General features: G+C 44.1%; 1 protein-coding gene across 7 annotated transcripts in view; it reads right to left on the reverse strand.

The window, feature by feature from the left end:
- Window positions 1-23,490, reverse strand: part of ZZZ3 (zinc finger ZZ-type containing 3) — an 86,290-nt gene extending 62,800 nt beyond the window's left edge. For 5 of the 7 annotated variants that reach the window (XM_016193000.2, XM_060202207.1, XM_060202206.1 and 2 more), the window contains exon 1: window positions 22,909-23,046. Coding sequence is in view for 1 of the 7 variants with exons in the window: in XM_060202209.1 (XP_060058192.1) it covers window positions 22,909-23,354 (446 nt within the window). In the remaining 6 variants the exon portion in view is untranslated. Of the gene's footprint in view, window positions 1-22,908 lie in introns of all 7 variants that reach the window. The other 2 variants (XM_060202209.1, XM_060202205.1) reach the window with 2 other exon arrangements.
- Between the last annotated feature and the right edge of the window lie 1,372 nt (window positions 23,491-24,862).

Genomic DNA, 24,862 nt, shown 5'->3' on the forward strand with positions numbered 1-24,862 from the left:
CCTGCTTCACCGCTTGTGAAGCGACTCCCCTGCAAGTGGGGAGCCGGGGGCTCGAACCAGGATCTTTATGCCGACCTTGTGCTTTGCGCCACCTGCGCTTAACCCACTGAGCTACAGCCCGACTCCCTATAAATAAATTCTTAAAAAAAAAAAAAAAAGAAACAAAGAAAGAAAGAAATACAAGAATAGGCTAAGGGCCTATTTTTGCTGTTTGTCTGCTGGTGCTATTAGCACCAACAGAAGCACAACAGGTCTCTCATGCCTGAGGCACCTGAGGTTCCAGGTTCAATCCCCAGTACCGAGGTTCCCGGTTCAGTCCCCAGTACCACCACAAAACAAAGCTGAGCAATGCTTTGATTTAAAATAAAACTTAATAATAAAAAAAAAAAATCCATTAGAAAACCAAGTAAAACTGGCCAATGCCTCCACATGCTGCCAAGATGATGAATTCTTGGATAGTACACGGCTTTGCTATGTGTGACCCAGGTTCTAGTCTGGCCCTCACCACATTGAAAGAAACTTCAGTGCTGTAGTTTCTCTCTACCTCTGTCTGAAAAAAAAAAAAAAAAAGAAAAGAAAAGAAAATATCCCAGGAAGTAGAACAGTGTTCGTTCTTCCTTTCTTTCCTCCTTTTATTGATTTAATAATGATCAACAATACAATTCCACACATTTCCCACCACAGAGTTCCACATCCCATCCCCTTCACTGGAAGCTTTCCTGTTCTTTAACCCTCTGGGAGTATGGACCCAGGATGATTATGGGGTGCAGAAGGTGGGCGGGTCTGGCTTCTGTTATTGCTCTCCATTGGACATGGGCATTGGCAGGTCAATCCATACTCCCAGTCTGTTTCTATCTTAACCCTAGTGGGGCTGGGCTCTGGGGAGGTGGGATTCCAGGACATTTATTAGACAGAAACAGAGAAATTGAGAGGAAAGAGGAAGACGGAGGGAGACGGAGGGGGAGAGAGTGGGAGAGAGCTGCAACAGTTCTACCTGGTTACATTTTCCCCCAACAGGTAGAGATCGGATGACAGGTCCTTGCACATTATAATATATGCACTCAACCAGGTGTGCCACCATCTGCCCCCCCCAATTCCAAAAGTAAATAAAAAATAAAAAGAAAGCATTGCATAACTCAAGTTAGTCTCCATAGCAACAAGAACTTGGGAGTGTCGACTGCCAAAACCCTCCCATCAGTCATAATCCTGCTGCCTCAAACTTCTGGATTGGTAGAACCTTGGTACTAAAGTCTCAGGCATTGTAACTGTGAATCCTTAGTTATTGCCGAAACACAGACTGAAGGGAATCAAACATAACAGACAAACAGAGGAAAGTATCTGCAATGATGGGCCAAGAGCAACTTGAAACAAGCGTCAACTCCAACAGACCTAGATTAAGTCTCCTTTTTAAACTGCAAAGCTATGGTCCTAAGAGTGCTCACTGAATTAAGAAGACCTGAGGAGGAAGGCTGCAACTAATTCAGAGAAATGATGAGGGAAATTGTAGGAAAGAGTGGCCAAAGGAATGAAGAATACAGCGAGCTGAAAAATGCAAAACACCAAAGCAGAGGGAAGCACCTGCAGGAAGTGGAAAGCGTGAAGACAGAGAAGAGAAGGGGGTAGGGGGACATGAACCGAGACAAATAAAGTTAATGTGAGAGTTCTAGGACAGCATCTGGCAGAACAGCAGTCACATTACTGGGGTCCAAGAAGAAACACAGAGATGAATGCATATTTGAAGAGATTTTGAAAAGTTTTATTTATTTCTTATTGAGAGAGAACCAGAATTCTCTGACACAGGCAAAGCTGGGAACTCAACCAGTAGCCTCCTCAAGCTTGTAAATCACTGCCCACCACCCTGAAACATGTCCCTTTAAAATGAATTTTAAAAAGATCTATATGGTGAGAAGTGGTGCCCATTTTACAGCAATGGAGTGAAATGTCAGATAAACTCTAAAGATCTCCATTATCCAAGTTCAAAAAATAAATAAAATAATCCAAAAGAAAAAATAAATAAAAACCTCAATATAGCTCCCTACTTCCCCTTTGAATATAGTGGTTATTTCTATCTCCTGACTCAGCTTCAAAACCTCCATCCAGAAATATCTAAGGGTAGAAACTTTTTCTCCCTTGACTATAGTTATGAGTTTTACATTTCAGCTTCTTACAAACAGGAATAAAACTGAGTTATTTTACCCTGCCCAGAGGTGAAATCTAAAGACCTGCTAACTCATTTAGAGGCAAGGAGCCTAGTGCTTTGTAAACAAATCATTAACTTCTTTTCCTTGTTTTTTTAATTTTTTTTATTCTTTATTGGATAGGAACAGCTGGAAATCTAGAGGGAAGGGGTGATAGAGAAGGAGAAAGAGAGATACCTGCAGCCCTGCTTCACCATTCACAAAGCTTTCTCCACCACAGGTGGGGACCAGGGCCTTGAACCCAGGTCCTTGCACACTGTAACACGTGCACTCAACCTGGTGTGCCAGCACCTGGCCCTTCAATAACTTCTTTTTAAAGATTTGATAAATTTATTCATGAAGAAGATAGGAGGGAGAAAAGGGGGAGGGGATCGCACAGGCAAGTGAGCGCCAGACATCACTCTGGTACATATGCTGCCAGGGATTGAACCCAGAACCTCACGCTTAAGAGGTTCAATGCTTTATCTACTGCACCAACTTCAGGACAACTAAGTCATCAACTAAATTATTTATTAATAAAGTATGCTCCGGTTCGAGCCCCCAGCTCCCCTCCCCACCTGCAGGGGAGTCACTTCACAGGCGGTGAAACAGGTCTGTAGGTGTGTCTATCTTTCTCTCCCCCTCTCTCCATTTCTCTCTGTCCTATCCAACAATGATGACATCAAGAATAACAATAATAATTACAACAACAAGGGCAACAGAAGGGAATATTTTTTTTTAAAGATTTTATTTATTTATGAGAAAGATAGGAGGAGAGAGAAAGAACCAGACATCACTCTGGCACATGTGCTGCTGGGGATCGAACTTAAGACCTCATGCTTGAGAGTCCAAAGCTTTATCACTGTGCCACCTCCCAGACCATGGGAATAAATATTTTTTTTAAAAAAAAAAGCATGCTTATTTCCAAAGTAAAAATTCTGATCTACTGAGCACATAAATCAAAGGTGACTTTTCTATATGGTGTAGATACACTTACAGCATATATTGAAAGAACTTACTTTTTAATAGGTGACCCCGGGCAAGGGAAGTAGCATAGTGGTTATGCAAAAAGACTCTCATATTTGAGCCTCCAGATCCCAGGTTCAATCCCCAGCATCATCATAAGCTGGAGTTGAGCAATGCTCTGGTAAAGAAAACAAATTTTTTTTTCAAAAAGTCATTCCTATAAAGTATTCAGATTAAGACAAAAAAAAATTTAGTTTCCCAAAGTATAAGCAACTATCAAAGGAGGAAAATGAAAAGGCAGAATGATAGACTATAGTTTCTCTTAATTATCTTCTTTTTCTTCTCTTTATTTCCTCTCTATACGTTACATCGTGAGTAGCAAATTAAGTGAATGGAAGAATGTATCCCAGACCTAAAGTCTACCACTCATGACATTTTTCTGTCCTACAAATAGAGTAAATTATTCTTCTAGCGTTTGCCCTTCTTCCGTAGCCAGTCAACAGCGTCAGGTTGAGCCTGATGTAAAGTTTTGAGACCTCCTTTGAATCTGGAGAGGTGGCAGTAGAGTAAATTAATCTGAGTGAACAGAAATTAAGACTGAGAACAACAGTGGGATATTTTTTCACAGTTGTCTTTGTTTTGCTTTATTTATTTACTTATTTTAATTCAACTCTGGCTATTTGTGGTGCCAGAGACTGAAGCTCAAACCTCTTGCATACAAGTCCTATGTGCTATCACTGTATTATCTCCTTGGTTTTCTCAAAATAAAAGGGTTCATAAGTAGGCTGCAACAGTAGTTGTATACAGCGTGTAACTATGGAATGGTAGGATACTGAAGGACTTCTACAAGGTACCTACTAATTTTTAAAGGCAAAATTTTTTTTTATATTTCTTTCTTTACTGGGGAATTAATGTTTTACATTCAACAGTAAATACAATAGTTTGTACATGCATAACATTCCCCAGATTCCCATTTAACAATACAACCCCCACTATGTCATTCATCATCCTTCATGGACCTGTATTCTACCAACCCACCCACCCCAGAGTCTTTTACTTTGGTAAAGGCAAAATTTTTTTCCTGTTTTTTTTTTTTTTTTTTTTTTTTTAACCAGAGCACTGCTCAGCTCTGGCTTATGGTGGTGGGGATTGACCTGGGACTTTGGAGCCTCAGGCATTACAGTCTCTTTGCATAACCTTTATGCTATCTACCCCTGCCCTAAAGGCAGAATTTTAACTGTAAATGTTTTTTGAGATTGACAAAATGTTTTAGAACTGAACTGTGATGACAACTATGTACTTAAATTTACAAAAATAATAACTGTACACTTCAAGAGAATGATTATGACTCAGTAATCTTCCCCCAAAGCCCTGTATATTACAATTAACAGAATGTTTCTTCACTTCCCTGAAACTAAGATTGGTGAATCTGTCCAGGTGACAATAATGAATTGAGAACCACTGCCTTAGTGTTACAAATGAATCAGAATTTCCTCAGGGCAATTTGTCTAACTACAGAAAGAAGCGTATGTGGTTTAGGTCAAAATGGAAAAATACCCTGATTCGTTCATCAAGTAAGAACATTTATTCAAATTTAGTGGCAATTTTATAATCATTGCAAAAGTTAACTAGTTGGAGCCTGGGAAGTGGCACAGTGGATTAAATCTTGGACCCTCAAGCATGTGGTCCTGAGCTCAACCCCTGGCATCTCATGTACCAGAGTGAAGCTCTGGTGTTCATCTCTTATTAACAACAAGAAAGTTAAGTACTCCTTTGTTCATTCTTCATGATCATGTTCTCCCATAACACAATGTTCCTTCAAAGTCAGATATTTCAAATCTGAAGTAAAAAAAAAAAAAAAAAAAAATCCAGGCTTTTCCCCCCACAGAAATGAAGGTAAAATTTTGTGTAACATTTAAATTCCACAAAAGCCTAGCAAATTAAAGATCACTTAGGACAAAATGGAACAGTGTACTACTATTAATTCCCTGAATAAAACAAAACAAAACAAAAATGGGAGCACAGCAGGTTAAATGCAGGTAGCACAGCGGGTTAAATGCAGGTAACGCAAAGCGCAAGGACCGGCTTAAGGATCCCGGTTCGAGCCCTCTCCCCATCTGCAGAGTCACTTCACAAGCAACTTTATTTCTCTCCCCTCCACCCCGTCTTCCCCTCCTCTCTCCATTTCTGTCCTATTCAACAACGACGACATCAATAACAACAAAACAAGGACAACAAAGGGAATAAATATTTTAAATAAATAAATATATTTTTTAAAAAAACAATTTTGTTCAGACCTAAGTCATTTATATTGTTCTGGTTCTAACAATAACCAACTAACAGAACCCAATATTGGTTTATAAAGAAAACTGTCTATCTTCCAGGCTAACAGTGGAACCTATGTGAAAAAAAAAGCAGGAAAACAGTTAACAACTCTGTCACTCTTTTATCTGAGAAAGTGAAATAGAAGGAGAAAAGAAAACACAAGAGGACTTCTTGACAAGAAAGCTGCACTTCACTTGAAGTCAGTCTACGAGGATGCCAAGTAGGCAAGGCTCTCAGTTGATCCTCAAATAGTTGTAGTAACCTATAATGGAATGATCTGCATGTCACAATACTATATTCTTTATAAATGTATTTTAACTAAAATGCCTTAAATCTAAATTGGGATATTTTTTCTCTTGGGGGTTGAAGAAACTCATCACATTTGTTGAAATTACAAAGGCTGCCAAAGGGTACCTATCATAAAAATTACAATGGGGGGGGGGGCGGGGGGGTTAGACAGCATGATGGTTATGCAAACAGACTCTCATGCCCAAAGCTTTGTCAAGCTCCAGGTTCAATCCCCCACCACCACAAGGCAGAGCTGAGTAGTGCTCTGGTAAAAAAAAAAAAAAAAAAAAAATTACAATGGGATCACTGCTTGAAAGGAATTTAAAGAATGAAAAGAAAGCTACCAATACCAGGATAAAAGTCAAAAAAAAAAAAAAGCCATTAGCTGGTCAAGAATTCTACAATAAAGTTTTCAGAACAGATTCCACCACCCCGCCCCCAAGGAAACAGCTCACCCTATAAGAGCACCAACTTGCGTGGGGTCAGGTAGGAGCCCAGTTAGCTGAGCGTGCATGCTACTCTGCATATGGACCCATGTTCAAGCCTCTGGTCCCCACCTGCAGGGGGGCAAGCCCTTCATGAACAGTGGTAAAGCAAGTGCTGCAGGTATCTCCCTTATTCACTCCCTTTCAATTTCTCTGTCCTGTCAAAAATAGTAATATAAAAAATATTAAAAAAAAAAAAAAAAGCACCAACTTCAATTCCTAAAGCCACACAAAAAATTATTTTCTGCAAACAAAAATGTTTGGGGTTTATGGGATAGCTTAACTGACAGGTGCTTGCCTTGCCCTGAACAAGGCCCTGTCTGAGTCCCAGTAACACATGGGAGATGCTATGAAAGCAGAGGAAACTACAGTACTGTGGTTTTCTCTCCGTTTATCTATCTGAATTTTTAAAAAGTGGGCCAGAGTGGTGGAATCACCTTATCACAAAGTCCTTAAAAGTTTTTTTTTAATTTTTAAGTAAAGTAAATGGGGGCGGAGGAGATAGCATAATAGTTACGCAAACAGACTCTCCTGCCTGAGGCTCCTAAGTCCCAGGTTCAATTCCCTGTACCGCCATAAGTGTTCTGGTGTTTCTCTATGTGTCTCTCTGCATCTCTTTCAAAAATAAAGACTAATAATAAAGTAAAAGAAGAAAACAAATGCTTTAATAAAAAAAAATCAAGTAGTAACAATCTAGTGAAAAAAAACCTAAAAGCAAGGGGGCTGAGTGGTGGCGCACCTGGTTGAGTGCATGTTACAATGAGCAAGGACCCAGGTTCGAGTCCCCAGTCCCTACCTACAAGGGGAAAGCTTCACAAGTGATGAAGCAGTGCTGCAGGTGTCTCTCTGTCTCTATATATATATCCCAGCCTTCCCTATCGATTTCTGGCTGCCTCTATCCAATAAATAAATAAAGATAATAATAAAAAAAAAAACTAGGGAGTCGGGCGGTAACGCAGCGGGTTAAGCACACGTGGCGCAAAGCGCAACAAGCATAAAGATCCCAGTTCGAGCCCCCAGCTCCCCACCTGCTGGGGAGTCGCTTCACAGGCAGTGAAGCACGTCTGCAGGTGTCTGTCTTTCTCTCCCCCTCTATCTTCCTCTCCTCTCTTCACTTCTCTCTGTCCTATCCAACAACGATGACATCAACAACAACTACAACAATAAAACAAGGGCAACAAAAGGGAATAAATATAAAAAAAAAGAAATACAAAAAAATTTTTTAAATAAAGATAATTAAAAAAAAAAAGCTGAGGGGGGCAGGTAGTAGGCACACCTGGTTAAGCACAAACATTAATATGTGCAAGGGCCGGGGTCCAAGCACCCTCCCTTCTCTACCTGGAGGGGGAAAGTTTTTAGTGCTGCAGGTGTCACTCTTTCTCCCTCTCTCTCTCTATCCAGTACTATCCAATAAACACAGCATTTTTTAAAGAAAAAATGAAAAGTTGAGGTGCTATTATAGATCATTAATGACAAACTGAAAAGTATCCTGATTGCCCAAGAAGCTCTAATTGTAAATTACCACAATATCTGAAAGCAAGGAAGTCCTCTTTGATGTCTCTTCCAAAGAGCTCTTGAAAATTAGTCTAACAGGGCCAGGTGGTGGCACACCTGGCTGAGCGCACATGTTACAGTGCACAAGGACCCGGGTTCTTCCAGCCCCTGGTCCCCACCTGCAATGGGAAAGCTTTGCAAGTGGTGAAGCAGGGCTGGCAGGAGGCTGTCTCTCTTCCTATCACTCCCTTCCCTCTCAATTTCCGGCTGTCTCTATCTGATAAATAAAAGATTAAAAAAAAAAAACGAAAAAAAGAAAAGAAAACTATGTCTAAGTCAAACAAAAAGACATTCTAAGTAAATGTTGAGATTGCCCAGTATAAAATAAATTGAGGGGCAGGGCTAGATAGCAGAATGGTTATGAAAAGAGACTCATGCTGGAGGCTGCAAAGTCCCAGGCTCAGCCCCTGCACCATAAACCAGAGTTGAGCAGTACTCTGGTGGTCAAAAAAAAAAAAAAAAGGAAATAGAGTTCTAAGATTTCTTAGTGTACTCATATCAAAATTGGATAAATATGCAATAAGGACTATAAAGGAAATAAAATACAACAATAGACAAAATTATCCTATGGCACCAGACATCAAATTAGTGGTTTGGTGGTATGTATGGATGGTGACATGACCAAAAATATGTAAGGTTTGAGAATGGTCTGATTCTTAGTTATGTTATGTATTCATAATGTGAAAATTCACTGAACTGTATGCTTATGAGAATTTTGTGTGTGCTATACTTTGATCACACTAAAGTTTTTTGTTTGTTTGTTTTTCTCTTGGGGGTGGTATTTCTCCCTTAGGAAATGAAACATTACTGCATAACATTAAACATTTATATTTAGTGCAAACAGCTAAGGTTAATATATATAATTACAGGATTGGGGGCCCAAGAGATAGGACAGCTAGGCTTTTAAAATAAATGATATAGGGGCCAGGCAGTGGCACAACTGGTTAAGTACACATATTACAGTGCCCAAGGACCCAGGTTTAAGGCCCTAGTCTCCCACCTGCAGGGGGAAAGCTTCATGAGTGGTGAAGTAGGGGGCTCCAGGTGCCTCTCTTTCCCTATATCCCCCTCCCCTCTCAATTTCTCTCTGCCTCTATCCAATAATAAAGAAATAAAAATATTTTATAAATAAGTAATATAAAATATAAACACTTAGAGGGAGTCGGGCTGTAGCGCAGCGGGTTAAGCGCAGGTGGCGCAAAGCACAAGGACCGGCATAAGGATCCCAGTTCGAACCCCGGCTCCCCACCTGCAGGGGAGTCGCTTCACAGGCGGTGAAGCAGGTCTGCAAGTGTCTATCTTTCTCTCCTCCTCTCTGTCTTCCCCTCCTCTCTCCATTTCTCTCTGTCCTATCCAACAACGACAACAACAATAATAACTACAACAATAAAACAACAAGGGCAACAAAAGGGAATAAATAAATAAAATAAAATAAATTTAAAAAAAATATATATATATAAACACTTAGAAAGTGAAAATGAGAAGGCAGAGGACTGGCATGCCCTGCTGAGTATACATATTACCAAGCACTAAGGCCTGGATGTGAGCTTCCCTCTTCGCCTGCAGGGGGGACGCTTCACAAGTGGTGAAGCAGATTTGCAGGTGTCTCTCTCAACCCCTCCCCTCTCAACGTTTGTCCTATCTAATAAAAATAGAGGAAAAAAAAAAAAAAACGGCCGCCAGGAGCAGTGAATTCTTGATGCAGGCACAGAGCCCCAGCGATCATCTTAGTGGGACAAAAAAAAAAAAAAAAAAAAAGAGGAGGAGGAGGCCGGGCGGTAGGGCAGCACACAAAGCGCACATGGCGCGGGGACCAGCGCAAGAATCCGGGTTCCAGCCCCTGACTTCCCACTTGCGGGGGAGGGGGGGTTCACTTCACAAACAGTGAAATCGGCCTGCAGGTGACTGATTACCTTTCTCTCCCCATCTCTATCTTCTCCTCCTCTCTCGATGTCTCTCTGTCCTATCAAAATAGCAGCAGTAATAATAAGAAGGGCAACAACTATGGGGGGAAAATGGCCTCCACGAGCAGTGGATTCATAGCACTGGCACGGAGCCCGAGCGATAACTCTGGAGGCAAAAGAAAACACAATTTTTTTAAAATTGTTTTTTATTGTTGTTTTAGTTATTAATGTCATTGTTGGATAGGACAGAGAAAATGGAGAGGGGGGGGAAGACAGAGATAGGGAGAGAAACACACCTGCAGACCTGCTTTCACCGCCTGTGAAGCGACTGACTCCACTGCAGGTGGGGAGCCGGGGGCTCAAACGGGATCCGCAGGCCGGTTCTTGCGCCTTGCGTCACATGCACTTAACTCACGGCGCTACCACCCGACTCCCAGAAAACACAATTTTTATAAATTGATAATAAAGTTCATCATGTAGAAAACAAAGATTTCTTTCTCTTATTTATTTATTCAATAGAGACAAAATCGAGTGTCCCTGCAACCCCCCAAACAATGTTTTGTAGTTGTCTTTTTATGTCAGTTAAATTTTGAAATACTCTTTTTGTATCTTCGAATTTGGAGGGCTTGAATGAAAGCATTTCTTCTTTCTTGCATGAAAACTATGAAGCCATGTGAGAGTACCATATAGAGAGCCGGCAAGAGCCCACTGGGGTGAAGGCCACTGCTCTGCCACGTGCGCTACCGCAGAGAGAGAGAGAGAGAGAGAGAGAGAGAGAGAGTGTGTGTGTGTGTGTGTGTGTGTGTGTGTGTGTGTGTGTTGTGGTTTCTTTCTCTCTCTGCCTATCTTGCTCTTTCTGAACAAGTCAGCTTAGATCAGTGAAGCCGAGACTCCCTGGCCCCCCCCCCACAAAAAAGATTAAACTAGAGACTATAAAAATAAAGCGGTAGATTCTATGTAACTAGAGAAATAAGTTTGCATCACCAATAACCTCAGCTGTGTGTTTAAGTAATTTATAAAATACTAGTATACTACTTGACATAATTTTCCTCTAAAGCATTTAATGAGAGAGAGAGCTAATCAGCAGTTTTATGACTCAACATTTCTTTAGCTGATAAGAAACAGCACTGCAATATGGTTTTACTGAAATTTAATATTGAATAACTTTATGCCAAGAAGAGCATTTTAGTTCACAGGGACTAAATAGATCTTTCAGTAATATAACAAAGTTAGATCAAGTAATGTTATGTTATTTTTTTAACTATTTTATAAAGTTTCAAAAAAGAAGTCCATCTACTAAGCATAAGGTAATGTTTTATCTAGATAGTAGTTGAAGAAATAAAACGATATAATAGAACTTATACCCATTTAAGTTTTATTTTTTGGTTTTTTACCAGAGCATTATGGTGGTACTGGGGATCTAACCCAGGATCTTGGAATCTCAGGCATGGAAGTCTTTCGCATAACCATTATGTTGTTACCCCAGCATCTATCTTTCTTTTTGTTTTACCAGAATACTGCTCAGCTCTGATATATAGTGGTGTTGAGGACTGAAGCAAGGATCATTTGGCGCCTTGGACATGAACATCTTTTTGCCTAACAGTATACTATCTCCCCAGTCCTTGTATGTATGTATGCATATACGCATGTATGTATGTATGTATTTTTTTCCCTCCAGGGTTATTGCTGGGGATCGGTGCCTGCACCACGAATCCACTGGTCCTGGAGGCTATTTTTCCCCTTTTGTTGCCTTTGTTATCATTGTTGTAATTAGTGTTGTTATTGCTATTGTCACTGTTGTTGGACAGGACAGAGAGAAATTGAGACAGGAGGGGAAGACAGAGAAGGGTAGAAATAAAGACACCCACAGGGAGTCAGGCAGTAGCCCAGCAGGATAAGTGTAGGTGTCGCAAGCACAAGGACCGGCACAAGGATCCCGGTTCAAGCCCCCGGCTCCCCACCTGCAGGGGTGTTCACTTCAGGAGTGGTGAAGCAGGTCTTTCTCTCCCCCTTTCCCGATTTCTCTCTGTCCTACCCAACAACGACAACAATAATTAACTACAATAAAAAAAAAAAAAGCAAGGGCAACAAAAGTGAATACATAAAAAATTTTTTTTTAAAAAAGGCACCCACAATCTCATTTAGTACTGTGTGTGAAGCTTTCCCCCTATAGGTAGGAAGGAGGGTCTCAAACACAGGTCCTTGTGCAAGGCAGCAAGTGCATTTAACTGTGCCACCAACCACAACCCCCAATTTTTACCCTTTCTTTCCTATTTTCTTAACTTTCATCTTTTTAAAAAAATTTTATATTTTTTATTTTCCCTTTTGTTGCCCTTGTTGTTTTTTTATGTTGTAGTTATTATTGTTGTTACTGAAGTCGTTATTGGATAGGACAGAGAAAAATGGCGAGAGAAGAGGAAGAGAGAAAGAAAGGGGGAGAGAAAGAGAGACACCTGCAGACCTGCTTCACCGTTTGTGAAGCGACTACCCTGTAGGTGGGGAGCTAGGGGCTCCAAACGGAAATCCTTGTGCTTTGTGCCACGTGCATTTAAAACACTGCGCTACTGCCCGACTCCCATATTTTTAAAAGTATTTTATTTATTCAATACAGAACGTGACAGAGAGGTAGGCAGAGAGAGACCTGCAGCACTGCCTCACCACTCAGAAGGCTTTCTTTCCCTCTGCAAGCAGGGACTGAGGGCTTGCGGCCAGGTCCCTGTGCACATGCACTCAACTAGGTGCAACACCGGCTTGGCTTCAGAAAGAAAAAATTTGCTGATAACAATGTTTTCAAAAGACACCAGTGCCATACTTCTTAAACACAGTAATAAAGGAGCCCTAATCAGGGAGTCCTGAGATTCCCAAACAGACATGATGGGCCTAGACCTCGAAAATCCCTCTCTGGGAGTCGGGCTGTAGCGCAGCGGGTTAAGCGCAGGTGGCGCTAAGCACAAGGACCCGCATAAGGATCCTGGTTCAAGCCCTGGCTCCCCACCTGCAGGGGCGTCGCTTCACAAGCGGTGAAACAGGTCTGCAGGTGTCTATCTTTCTCTCCCTCTCTCTGTCTTTCCCCTCCCCTCTCCATTTCTCTCTGTCCTATCCAACAACAATGACAACAATAATAACTACAACAATAAAACAACAAGGGCAACAAAAGGGAATAAATAAAAATAAATATAAAAAAATATTTAAAAAAAAAAGAAAATCCCTCTCTATTGTTACCGGTCATTTCTATCAGGAACACATTAGACGCCTTTGTGGGCCCCCAAAGGACCCTGACCTCAACTTGGATCAATAATGGTAGAAAATATTCCATCCTCTGAAGGGAAGATGGACAACATACTCTATGCTACACCTGAGGAAAATGGGTCCATACTGAGGCCGCCTGGAATGTTCCTACTCATGACCACAGAATGTGAGCTCAGATCTATAGGGATGCAGAGGTCACATAGGCTCCTAAGTTGAATATGGGCCCCAGATCACATCAAATCGATGGGATTTATAGTCAACAATATTTATACCCCTTCCCCATATTAGGGAGCTACTCTCTTCCCTGATCCAACTTTCTGGTCCCTTTTCCAGCCATGACATCATCTCCCCAGACAATAACTTGGATCCACCTGCATATCAGATTTCAGGCTCAGGGGAAAAAAGAAAAAGAAAAGAAAAAAAACTAGTATAGGCACAAGCCCTTTGGAACATAATTAAAATATGCCTACTAGCTATCTACAAAATGGAGGGGGCCCCCCCAACTCTTCATCTGCATTATTCCAGCATTTAGGTCCATGATTGGTCAACGAGTTGTTTGGTTTTGTATGTTAATTCTCTTTTCAGCCACCAGGTTCCAGATGCAACCATGATGCCAACCAGACTTCCCTGGACAGACAACCCCACCAATGTGTCCTGGAGCTCTGCTTCCCCAGAGCCCTTCCCCACTAGGGAAAGATAGAAACAGGCTGGGAGTATGGATTGACCTGTCAACACCCATGTTCAGCAGGAAAGCAATTACAGAAGCCAGACCTTCCACCTTCTGCATACCACAATGACCTTGGGTCCATACTCCCAGAGGGTTAAAGAATAAGAAAGCTGGGCAGTCAGGCAGTAGTGCAGCAGGTTAAGTGCAGGTGGCACAAAGCACAACAACCAGCGTAAGGATCCCAGTTTGAGTCCCCAGCTCTCCCACCTGCAAGGGAGTCACTTCACAGGTGGTGAAGCAGGTCTGCAGGTGTCTATCTTTCTCTCCCCCTCTGTCTTCCCCTCCTCTCTCCATTTCTCTCTTTCCTATCCAACAACAACAACATCAATAACTACAACAATAAAACAAGGACAACAAAAGGAAATAAATATAAAAAAAGAATAAGAAAGCTATCAGGGGAGGGGATGGGATACAGAGTTCTGGTGGTGGGAATTGTGTGGAGTTATCCTACAGTTTAGTCAATGTTTCCTTTTAATAAATTTTAAAAAATCTGAAAAACACAGTAATAAAAATGAAGATTTATTTACTTTCATCACTGTGACACATCTATACACTGCTCTACAATACTCTATTATATACTGAAACTATAGGGCTATACATCTAGTAGTGTTAAAAACACTGTTACAATAACTCCCTCTTTTCCCTTGAAATAAAACCACAAGTGTCTAATTCCAATGGTCCTGTAGATCATACTGGAAGAACCATGTGGCCGGTAGGTGACATGACAGATGAGGTGTTGGTCTCTCAAGCATTTCCTGCCTGTGTTGTTCTTGTGCTCCTCCCATCACATTCCCATCCATCCACCCTTTAGAGTAAACAGGGATGGAAATACAGCATAATGGTTATACAAAATAACATTCATGCCGGAGGCTCCTAGGTCCCAGGTTCAATCCCTAGCACCACCATAAACCAGAGCTGAGCAAGGTTCTAGTCTCCTCTGTATCTCTTAACATTAAAACAAATGAACAAGGGGAATTGGGCGGTAGCGCAGCGGGTTAAGCGCAGGTGGCGCAAAGCACAAGGACTGGCGTATGGATGCTGGTTCGAGCCCCCAGCTCCCCACCTGCAGGGGAGTCGATTCACAGGCGGTGAAGCAGGTCTGCAGGTGTCTCTCTTTCTCTCCCCCTCTGTTTTCCCCTCCTCTCTCCATTTCTCTCTGTCCTATCCAACAACCACGACATCAATAATAACAACAGTAACTACAATAATAATAATAATAAACCAAGGGCAACAGAAAATAATAAATATATTAAAAAAACACACAAATGAACAGACATTTAAATAAGTAAACCTAAATTAATCGTAACTATGGACTAAAATCTCAGCCAACCCTGACAGGGCAGTGCAATTTATTTACTCCTATTTTCTTAGTAAGGGCCCAGCTCTACTATATCTGCTTACTGTCATATCCTTATAAGGATGCCTGCTATTTCAGGTTGAAATCAGTAAGATCTGAAAACAATGTTTAGTTTCTGAGTCTACACTATAAATACTGGAGTACCAAAAAAGAAAATTTCCAACATTATTGTAACTGAGTAAGTTTATAGTCTCCTCAGAGAAGTTACTCAGGTTGTCTCCGGCAAAACAAACATTATCCAGACAAATGAGAAGGAACAGCTGAGCAGGCAGGGGGAAGCAGGAAAAGATTCAAATAATAATAAAATAAAACAGCAAGGCCTGCACTTCCAAAACCAAAACTTTAGAGTTTTTTTCATGTGAAGTTAGATTTAAAAAATAAAAAGCTCCAAGTGGCCCAGGACGTGGTGCACTGGACAAGGTATAAAACTGTCAAGAGTGAGGTGCCAACTTTAATCGCCAGCATCACATGGGTCTGAGTTAACGCTCTGCCGTTCTCCCTCCCTCCCTCCCTCCCTCCCTCTCTTTGGTTAATAAGTAAACCTAGGGAGTCAGGCGTTAGCGCACACGGCAAGAAGTGCAAGGACCAGTATAAGGATCCCAGTTCAAGCCCCCGGCTCCCCACCTGCAGGGGAGTGGCATCACAAGCGGTGAAGCAGGTCTGCAGGTGTCTATCTTTCTCTCCCCCTCTCTGTCTTCCCATCCTCTCTCCATTTCTCTCTGTCCTATCCAGCAACAATGGCAACAACAGCAATGGCAAAAAACAACAAGGGCAACGAAAGGGAAAATAAATAAATAAATAAATATTAAAAATCTTTTTAAAAAATAAGTAAACCTAGAAAAAAAAAATCTGATGGTTATACAAAGCAACTTTCAGGCCTGAGGCTCTAAGAACCCAGGTTCAATCCCCAGCACCACCATAAACCAGAGCTGAGCAGTGCACTGGTTTCTCTCTCTCATTAAAATAAATAAATTAAAAAAAAAAAAAAAGGAAGAAGCCACAGTAAAGTGCCACCTTACCACCAATGAGTCCCTGGGCTGGGGGGGGGGGCCCTACAGACAAATAGGAGCACCATGGTCAGCACCAAGGGAGCGTGTGCTCTCCCCCAGGACCAAGGATATAGACTTTAAAAACTGAGGGCCAGGTGGTGACACAGCCGGTTGAACGCACATGTTACAATACACAAGGACTCGGGTTTGAGTCCCCGGTCCCCACTTGTAGGGGGAAAGCTCTGCGAGTGAAGCTGTGTTGCAGTGCAGGTGTCTCTGTCTCTCTCCTGCTCTATCAACCCCCTTCCATCTCAATTCCCAGCTGTCTCTATCCAATAAATAAATAAATAATAACAATAATAATAATAAAATAGGTGGTCCCAGAGGTGGCACAGTGGATAAAACATCAAACTCTCAAGCATGAGGTCCTGGGTTCAAACCCTCACAGCACATGTACCAGAATTATGTCTGGTTCCTTCTGTCTCTCCTCCTGTCTTTCTCATAAATAAATAAATAATCAGAATTTAAAAATTGGACCAAACCAGCCCACAGGGTGGTACAGCAGTAGAGCTCTGGTCTTGCAAACGTGAGTTCTGAGATGGATCCCAAGTACCACAAATGCCGGGGTAATGTTCTTACTCTCGCCATCTACCTCTCAGGAAATACATCTTTAACGACTGAGCAGGGAGGTCGCTCAGCAGTATCACATGTAGACCCCCAGTGCCACATATTAAAAAATAATAATCAAATAAAAGAGGATGACTTAGTATCACTGCGGATTTTCTATCATTCACTGGCTCTTACAAGTCACTATCACAGTAACTTAATTTAAATTGATGTGTAACTTCATTTAAATTCAAATCATGTAAAATACACACTTCTTGCTTGGAATTTTCTCTGTATATGTCTATACGGTGGCTAAGATAATTTAGTGTCTCAAAAATATTTAACTGGGAGTCAGGCGGTAGCGCAGCGGGTTAAGCACACGTGGTGCAAGACTCAAGGACTGACAGAAGAATCCCAGTTCGAGCCCCCGGCTCCCCATCTGCAGGGAAGTCGCTTCACAGGCGGTGAAGCAGGTCTGCAGGTATCTATCTTTCTCTCCCCCTCCTCTCTCCATCTCTCTCTGTCCTATCCAACAACGACATCAATAATAACTACAACAATAAAACAAGGACAACAAAAAAGAACAAATCAATAAATATAAAAAAAAAGATTTGACTATCAATTCCCAAGACCCACTATCAAAAACAGTATATAAACAACATTTTAAGAGCAAAGAACATGTATTACTGTAAAGATCAGATGTACCCATAAAGTAACAAAGACTCAATTTACCAAGTCCCAATTAAATATCAACTTCAGTTGCTGACTTTAGGATAAGGAATAAACTATTTGTTGAATGGCTTGAATTGTCTAAAAAATTATTTAAGGGGGAAAAGTTGATTCAAAATACCAAATTCTGGTCAAATTGCCCACCAACAGTCAGGAAGCTGCCTATGCTTGGACCACAGCTCTATTTAGCCTTTCTTTATATATATGATTTATTGTATAATATATAATTAATAATTATATTAATATACCGATCTATTAATATAAAATATATACTGTATATATTAATATGTGATTAATAATGTTTACATGATAATATATTATTATTTAAATATATTTTCCCTTTTGTTGCCCTTGTTTTTTTTTTTTATTGTTGTAGTTATTATTGTTGTTGCGTCGTTGTTGTTGGATATGACAGAGAGAAATGGAGAGAGGAGGGAGAGAAAGAGAAGACAGCTGCAGACCTGCTTTACCGCCTGCGAAGCGACTCCCCTGCAGGTGGGGAGCCGGGGGCTCGAACCAGGATCCTTACATCCCTGCACTTCGCGCCATGTGCGCTTAACCCACTGCGCCACCCCCCGGCTTTCTGTTTATCCTTTCTTTCCTCTGCAACTTTTCAAATTCCACGTTAGTACCTATAACCTCCCATGACTCATTTTTCCTCTATCCTGTACCACACGTCTCCTTTTTTTTTTTTAAGGATTTATTATTGAATAGAGACAGCCATAAATCGAGAGGGTAATGAAGATAAAGAGGGAGAGAGAGAGACCTACAGCCCTGCCTCACCACTCACAAAGCTTTCCCCCTGCAGATGGAGACTGGAGGCTGGAACCAGGTCCTTGCACATGGTAATGGGCTCTCAACCAGGTGCGCCAGCACCCGGCCACTAAAACACCTCTCAACACCTAAACTCATCAAGTTTCTTCTAGAACTATTATGATAGAAACTATTATGATAGGTTGAGTGCACATACTATTATGTGCAAGGACCAGTGTTCAAGCCCCTGGTCCCCACCTGCAGAGGGAAAGCTTCAGAAGTGGTGAAGCAGGGCTGCAGGTCTCTGAGTCTCTCTTCCTCTCTATCTCTCCTCCCCTCTCAATTTCTTTCTGTCTCTATCCAGCAGTAAATAAATTAAATTAAAAATAATAAAATTAAAAATAAAGAAAAAAGGGAGTCGGGCGGTAGGGCAGCGGGTTAAGCACACATGGATTGAAGCCTAAGGACCGGCAAAAGGATCCCAGTTCGAGCTTCCGACTCCCCACCTGCAGGGGAGTGGCTTCACAGGTGGTGAAGCAGGTCTGCAGGTGTCTTTCTCCCTGTCTTCCCCTCCTCTCTCCATTTATCTCTGTCCTGTCCAGCAACAACGACAGCAATAACAATGATAATAACAACAACAACGATGAATAACCAGGGCAACAAAAGGGAAAAAGTGGCTTCCAGGAGCAGTGGATTCATAGTGCCGGCACCAAGCGATAACCCTGGAGACACACACACAAAAAGGCAAGAAACAAAAACAACAAACAAAAAAAAAGAAAGGAAGGAAAGAAGAAAAAATAAGGGCTGAGGAAGCTAGCACAAGGATTATGCAAAGAAAAAGACATTCATACCTGAGGCACCAAAAGTCTCAGGTTCAATGCCTAACACCAAAAGTCAGAGGATCAGTGCTTCTGGATTTAAAAAGATAATCATTGAACTAAAATTAGTGGTCCGGGAGGTGGCCAGGTGATAAAGCTTTGGACTCTCAAGCATGAGGTCCTGAGTTCAATCCCCCTGCCCCCCCCCCCGCCCCCGCAGCACATGTGCCACAGTGATGTCTGGTTCTCTCTCTCTCCTCCTATCTTCCTCATTAATAAATAAATAAAATCTTTAAAAAAAAATAAAAAACTAAAATTAAACAACACTGTCAAGCAGGGGTAGATAGTATAACAGTTATATAAACAGACTCTCATGCCTAAGGCTCCAAAGTCCCAGGTTCAATCCCCTGTACCACCATAAGCCAGAACTGAGCAGTGTTCTGGTTTAAAAAAAAAAAAAAGGGGGGGGGGGAGTCAGGCGACAACGCAGCGGGTTAAGCACACGTGGCGCAAAGTGCAAGGACCGGCACAAGGATCCTGGTTCGAGCCGCCAGCTCCCCACCTGCAGGGGAGTCGTTTCACAAGTGGTGAAGCAGGTCTGCAGGTGTCTATCTTTCTCTCCCCCTCTGTCTTCCCCTCCTCTCTCCATTTCCCTCTGCCCTATCCAACAACGACGACATCAATAACAACAACAATAAAACAAGGGCACCCAAAGGGAATGAGTATTTAAAAAATAAATAAATACCTTTAAAAAAAAACACTGTCCATTAAATGTAGATAGTTTATTCCTGCCAAGCGGGATAAATGATAGGTTAGGGGGTGAGGACAATAAAACAATCTCAAAATACTGGTTAGCTTGATTTATGTGTATGTATTTTTGTTTATATTAACTACTTAAGTATTGCCCTCTCTCCAGCTGAGCTCACTAATTGGATGGTCAGCTCTTGTTTATAGTGGTGCTGGGGACTGAACCTGGGACTTTTTTAGGCTCTTTGCATAACCACTGTATTGTACCCCAGCCCAGAACTACTACTGTAACTGAGCTAACTTTTAAAATTTCTACGGTCCCGGGGCCAGGCGGTGGCACTCTTGGTTAAACCAGCGCTCACATTAAAAAGTGTGCATGCGGGAGTCGGCAGGTAGCACAGCGGGTTAAGCGCACGTGGCACGAAGGCAAGGACCAGAAGAATCCCGGTTCGAGCCCCCGGCTCCCCACGGGCAGGGGCTTCGCTTCACAAGTGAAGCAGGTCTGCAGGTGTCTGTCTTTCTCTCCCCCTGTCTTCCCCTCCTCTCTCCACTTCTCTCTGTCCTATCTATCAACAACAACATCAATAATAACTACTACAACAATAAGAAAGGGCAACAAAAGGGAAAATAAGTATTTTAAAAAAAATTCTTTTTTAAAGTGTGCAAGGGGGGCCAGGCGGTGGCGCACTTGGTTAAGAGCATACATTACAGTGCACAAGGATGCAGGTTCAAGCCCCTGGTCCCCACCTGTACGGGGATAGCTTCACAAGTGGTAAAGCAGGGCTGCAGGTGTCTCTCTGTCTCTCTTCCAGTCTCCCCCTCCCATCCCAATTTCTCTCTGTCTCTACTCAGTAATAAATAAATAAACAAACAAACAAACAAAAAGAGAATGTTTAAAAAAAAAAAGTGTGCAAGGACCCAGGTTCAAGCCCCTGGTCCCCACCTGCAGAGAGAAAGCTTCCCGAGAGGTGAAGCAGGGCTGCAGGTGTCTCTCTCCCTCTCTATCTCCCCCTCTCCTCTCAATTTGTCTCTATCCAATAATAAGTAAATAAAAATACTTTAAAAAATTTTCTAGGGTTCAAACAGTTCACGGGGTGGCAAGCGGTAGCTCAGCGGGTTAAATGCACATGGTATAAGGATCCCAGTTCTTCTTCTTCTAGCGTTTGCCAAGGATCCCGGTTTGAGCCCCTGGCTCCCCACCTGCAGGGGGGTCGCTATATAGGCGGTGAAGCAGGTCTGCAGGGTATCTGTCTTTCCCCCTCTGTCTTCCCCTCCTCTCTCCATTTCTATCCTATCCAACAACAATAGCAATGACAACAATAATGATAAACAACAAGGGCAACAAAAGGGGAAATAGCCTCTTGGAGCAGTGGATCCATAGTGCAGGCACCGAGACCCCGAGATAACCCTGGAGGCAAAAACAAACAAACAACAACAACAAAAAAAAACAGTTCACCTAGATAATGTGCTTTGCTTTGCTCTAAGTGTATAACCCAAGTTCAAGCCTGGCAGCCCACAGCACTGTAAAAACTTCGGTGCTCTCCTAACTTTCTGTCTCAAAGTACTACCCTGAAGGAGAAACAAACCAAGAATGGATAGATAGCTTAGTTATCAGTTTGGCCACGCAGCACTATGAATACTAAGTAAATCACTCCAGAATATTGACTAAGTATGTTTTATATGCAAACCGTAAATACATTTTGATGACACTGGAGAGTTGTCAAAAAGTCATTGGGATGCCAAACTCATTTAAAGAAAAATGCGTCCCAACCTGGATGCCAAAGTTTTAACGAAAAGGAAAAACAAAAACAAAAACAAAAAAAAAACCGTGACGAACTGTTTCCCGCTACACTGAATAACGTAAAAACCATCACCCCAAACGTCAAAAATGACATCGACAACACAGTAGTAATCAAAATTTTTTACCAATAACTGAGTTAGTTGGAACATACAAAGGACTTAAAAGAATGACTTTATTCTGACATCAGGCACTGCCAGACACATCCAGTATCCCCCCAGGCCACCCCCAGGCACTGCCAAGCGTGACTGTAAACAGAGTGGGGGTGACAGCAAGTTCTCAGTGACCGAAACACACCGGAGGAAAAAGGTGCCCGGAGAGAAGAGAGAGGGAAGGCGCTCTGTTTCTAAGGTGTCTGAGAATAGGCAGTTGGAGACGGGTACTGTAGCAGAAACAAGCGAAAGAAAAAAAAAAAAATGAGAATCGGGGGAAAAAAACAAAAATTGACAATGTCTGAAAAGTAAGGAACGGCATCCAATGGAATCATCCCGGCTGCGCGCGCTCGGCTCCGGACTGGCAGCGAGCGGGGCCGGGGCAGCTGAGTGCGCGGGAGGCCCGGGCCGGGGTGCGAGACGCCGCTGCAGGTGGCGGGGTGCCCGCAGGCGGGGAGTGGGGGGTGGGGAGGAGCGTCTGGCCTCGACCCGGGTCAAATTACTCCCTTTCAACACTAGACGGAGCAGATCAGCGCACGTCTCTGGGCAACCGGAGGCGCTCTCAGCGCTGCCGGCCCCTCCTCCCTAACAACTTGCCTTGTAGAAAGAGTTGTGGGTCCCAGGCCACCGGAACCCAGGGCTCCGCCATCCAGGACAACTGCTCTGCCAACAAGGTCCCGCGAGAATCGAAATCTCGCGATACATACCCACTCGCTTCTCGCGAGTTCGCTCAAGGACCAACATGGCGGTGTAGAAAAAAAGTGTTTTTGAGGGCTTAAATTAAAAAAAAAAAAAAACTTCACTCAAGGACCGGATGTCTTTAACAAGAGAAAGAGCAAGAAGTCTTGCCCGCTTTATGTTTCTCATTCTTCTTCCCCAAGTAAAAAAGAAAATCCACCCTAGAACCTCCAACGGTCATAATGATACTGGAGACACAGCACCGCTCAGCCTCGGCCAGCCTTCCAGTCTTGTCACGTGGAGACAATCTCGGCATGCCCGTCACGTGGGCCGCGGCTGAGGGAGCGCGCGCCCGTCGCCTCCCGGAGAGCCTCCCCGCCCCCCTTGAGCCCGCGCACACGTGCGCGCGCACCCTCGGCCCACGTGCGCGCGCACCCCCACCCCACGTGGGGGCCCTGCCGTCGCGGCCGTCTCCAGTCCACCCCCCCTCCCGGCACTCACTTCCAAATCCGGGTCCCAGAGCCGATCGTTGCCCGCGTTCCCTCCTCCATTTTCCCTCCCGAGAGTGTGCCCCCCCCGCGCCACGTGCCCCAAATGCCCGCTCACCTTTCGCGCGGGGCCGACCGTCGCGGGCCAGTCGGAGAAGCGCCGCCGCCGTGGCCGCTCTCCGCCCCCGCCACGGCACTTGCCCGGGTGGCCGCCGCCGCCGCAGGAAGCTCGACAGCGGCGCCGCGGCGCTTCCAGGTGGGTCCCCGCCTCCCGCTCCTGCCACTTCCCGCAGCACCAGCGGCTCCTTCCGGTCCCCTCCTTTCTCCGCCTCGCTGGGACGGGCGGGCGGCGGCGGCGGCGGCGGCGGCGGCAGCGGCTGCCGGCGCGCTCACGACACCGCCTGCTGGTAGCCGCGGCCCGTGCAGCGCCGGCTGGCGGGAGGACACCCGGGGCCGCCCTCGCGGGCCGCCTCTGCCTCCGCCTCCGCCTCCGCCTCCGCCTCCGCCTCGGCCTCGGCCCCCGCCCCGGGGCGAGGGCTCGTCTGCGGGCGGGACGCTGTCCATCCCCTGCGAAGGGGCCGCCGCGGGGGCTCTATCCGCTCGGGAAAGACGTCCTGGGAGCTCGGCTGTTGCAAATCCACTTCATGTGCCGCGTGTGGCTTCTCGAGAGGCGGCCGACCTAGCAGTGGGGTCCCGGGCTGCTCAGCGTGCACACGTGTGTGTGTGTGTGTGTGTGTGTCTGTGTGTGTGTGTGTCTCTGTGTGTGTGTGTGTGTGTGTGTGTGTGGCGTCCAGGGCTGCGCCGCCCCCCTCCTCGGCTCGCCGGCTGCGCAGCACGCAGGCCCCATCAGCTGGAGCGCCCCGAGCTGGCTGTCTTGTCTGTCTGTCCCCTCTGGCTTGCACACCTCCTCCCCCGAGCTTTCTCAGGACGCGGGATGGATATCCGTTCAATCTGGATTTTCCAGCTCCTGCTCAAAGGGCAGCATCTGAGGCTCCCCACATCACACTTACCCCAAAGCCCACACTTGGCACCACCTGTTTCTCTCTCCACGCCCCTCCTTCCTCCTCTCTCTCTCCCCTCTCCCCCTCCCTCTCTCTCTCTCTCTCTCCCCTCTCCTCCCTCCCTCTCCCCCTTCCCCCCTTTCTCGTTTGTCGTCACTCTTGGAGACTCAGCGCACTGGCCAAACACCTCATCACAGACCCCTGCAAGCGTCAACCCGGCTTTGCCCTAGCACGTTATGCTTGGGCCCTCCTCAATCGCTATCGCACAGGCCATGGCCGGTGCGCCGCTATGTTCCCTCGCTGGGGAGCCAGAGACGACCCGAACTGCCCCTGCGGCTCCAGACAGACTATGACCCACATAGTCAACGACTGCCACCTCTCCAGATTCAAAGGAGGTCTCGAAACTTGACATCAGGCTCAACCTGACGCTGTTGACTGGCTACGGAAGAAGGGCAAACGCTAGAAGAAGAAAGCGCACTGGCCCACTTTTTCAGAGAGAGAGAGACATTACTGCACCAAGGTTTCCTCCAATGCAGTGGCAGCTGCATTGTCCAAGTGATCCAGTCTTCTGCCAACAGTTTTTTTTTTCCTTTTTTTGTTTTTTGTTTTAACTAATTGATTTAGGTATTTTACCCCAGCACTGTTCAGCTCTGGTATATGGTGGTGCAGGGGATTGAACCTGGGACTTTGGAGCCTCAGGCATGACAGTCTCTTTGCATAACCATTATGCTGTCTCTCCTTGCCCGCTTTTCCTTTTTTATTTTTATTTTTTAATTCATTTTATTTTTACTACAAGAAGCATTGCTCAGCTCTGGTTGATAGCGGTGTTGAGGACTGAACCTAGGACCTCTGAAGTAGGAAAATCTGTTTCTAGCCATAAGGCCGTGTCACCAGCCTCCTTAAATTTACTTGCTTAAATTTGCCTCCCAGATTACCCCACCCCCATCAAGAATGTGAAGTCCTTGAGGGCAAGATTTAGTGACTTTGCTTCATGACAGGAGCCCTAGCCTGCCTGTGTTTAACACAAAGCAGTATTTGATAAATACTGTATTGAGACATCAGTGGATTAAA

This window comes from Erinaceus europaeus, chromosome 11 (assembly GCF_950295315.1).
Source record: "Erinaceus europaeus chromosome 11, mEriEur2.1, whole genome shotgun sequence".
Classification (NCBI taxonomy): domain Eukaryota; kingdom Metazoa; phylum Chordata; class Mammalia; order Eulipotyphla; family Erinaceidae; genus Erinaceus; species Erinaceus europaeus.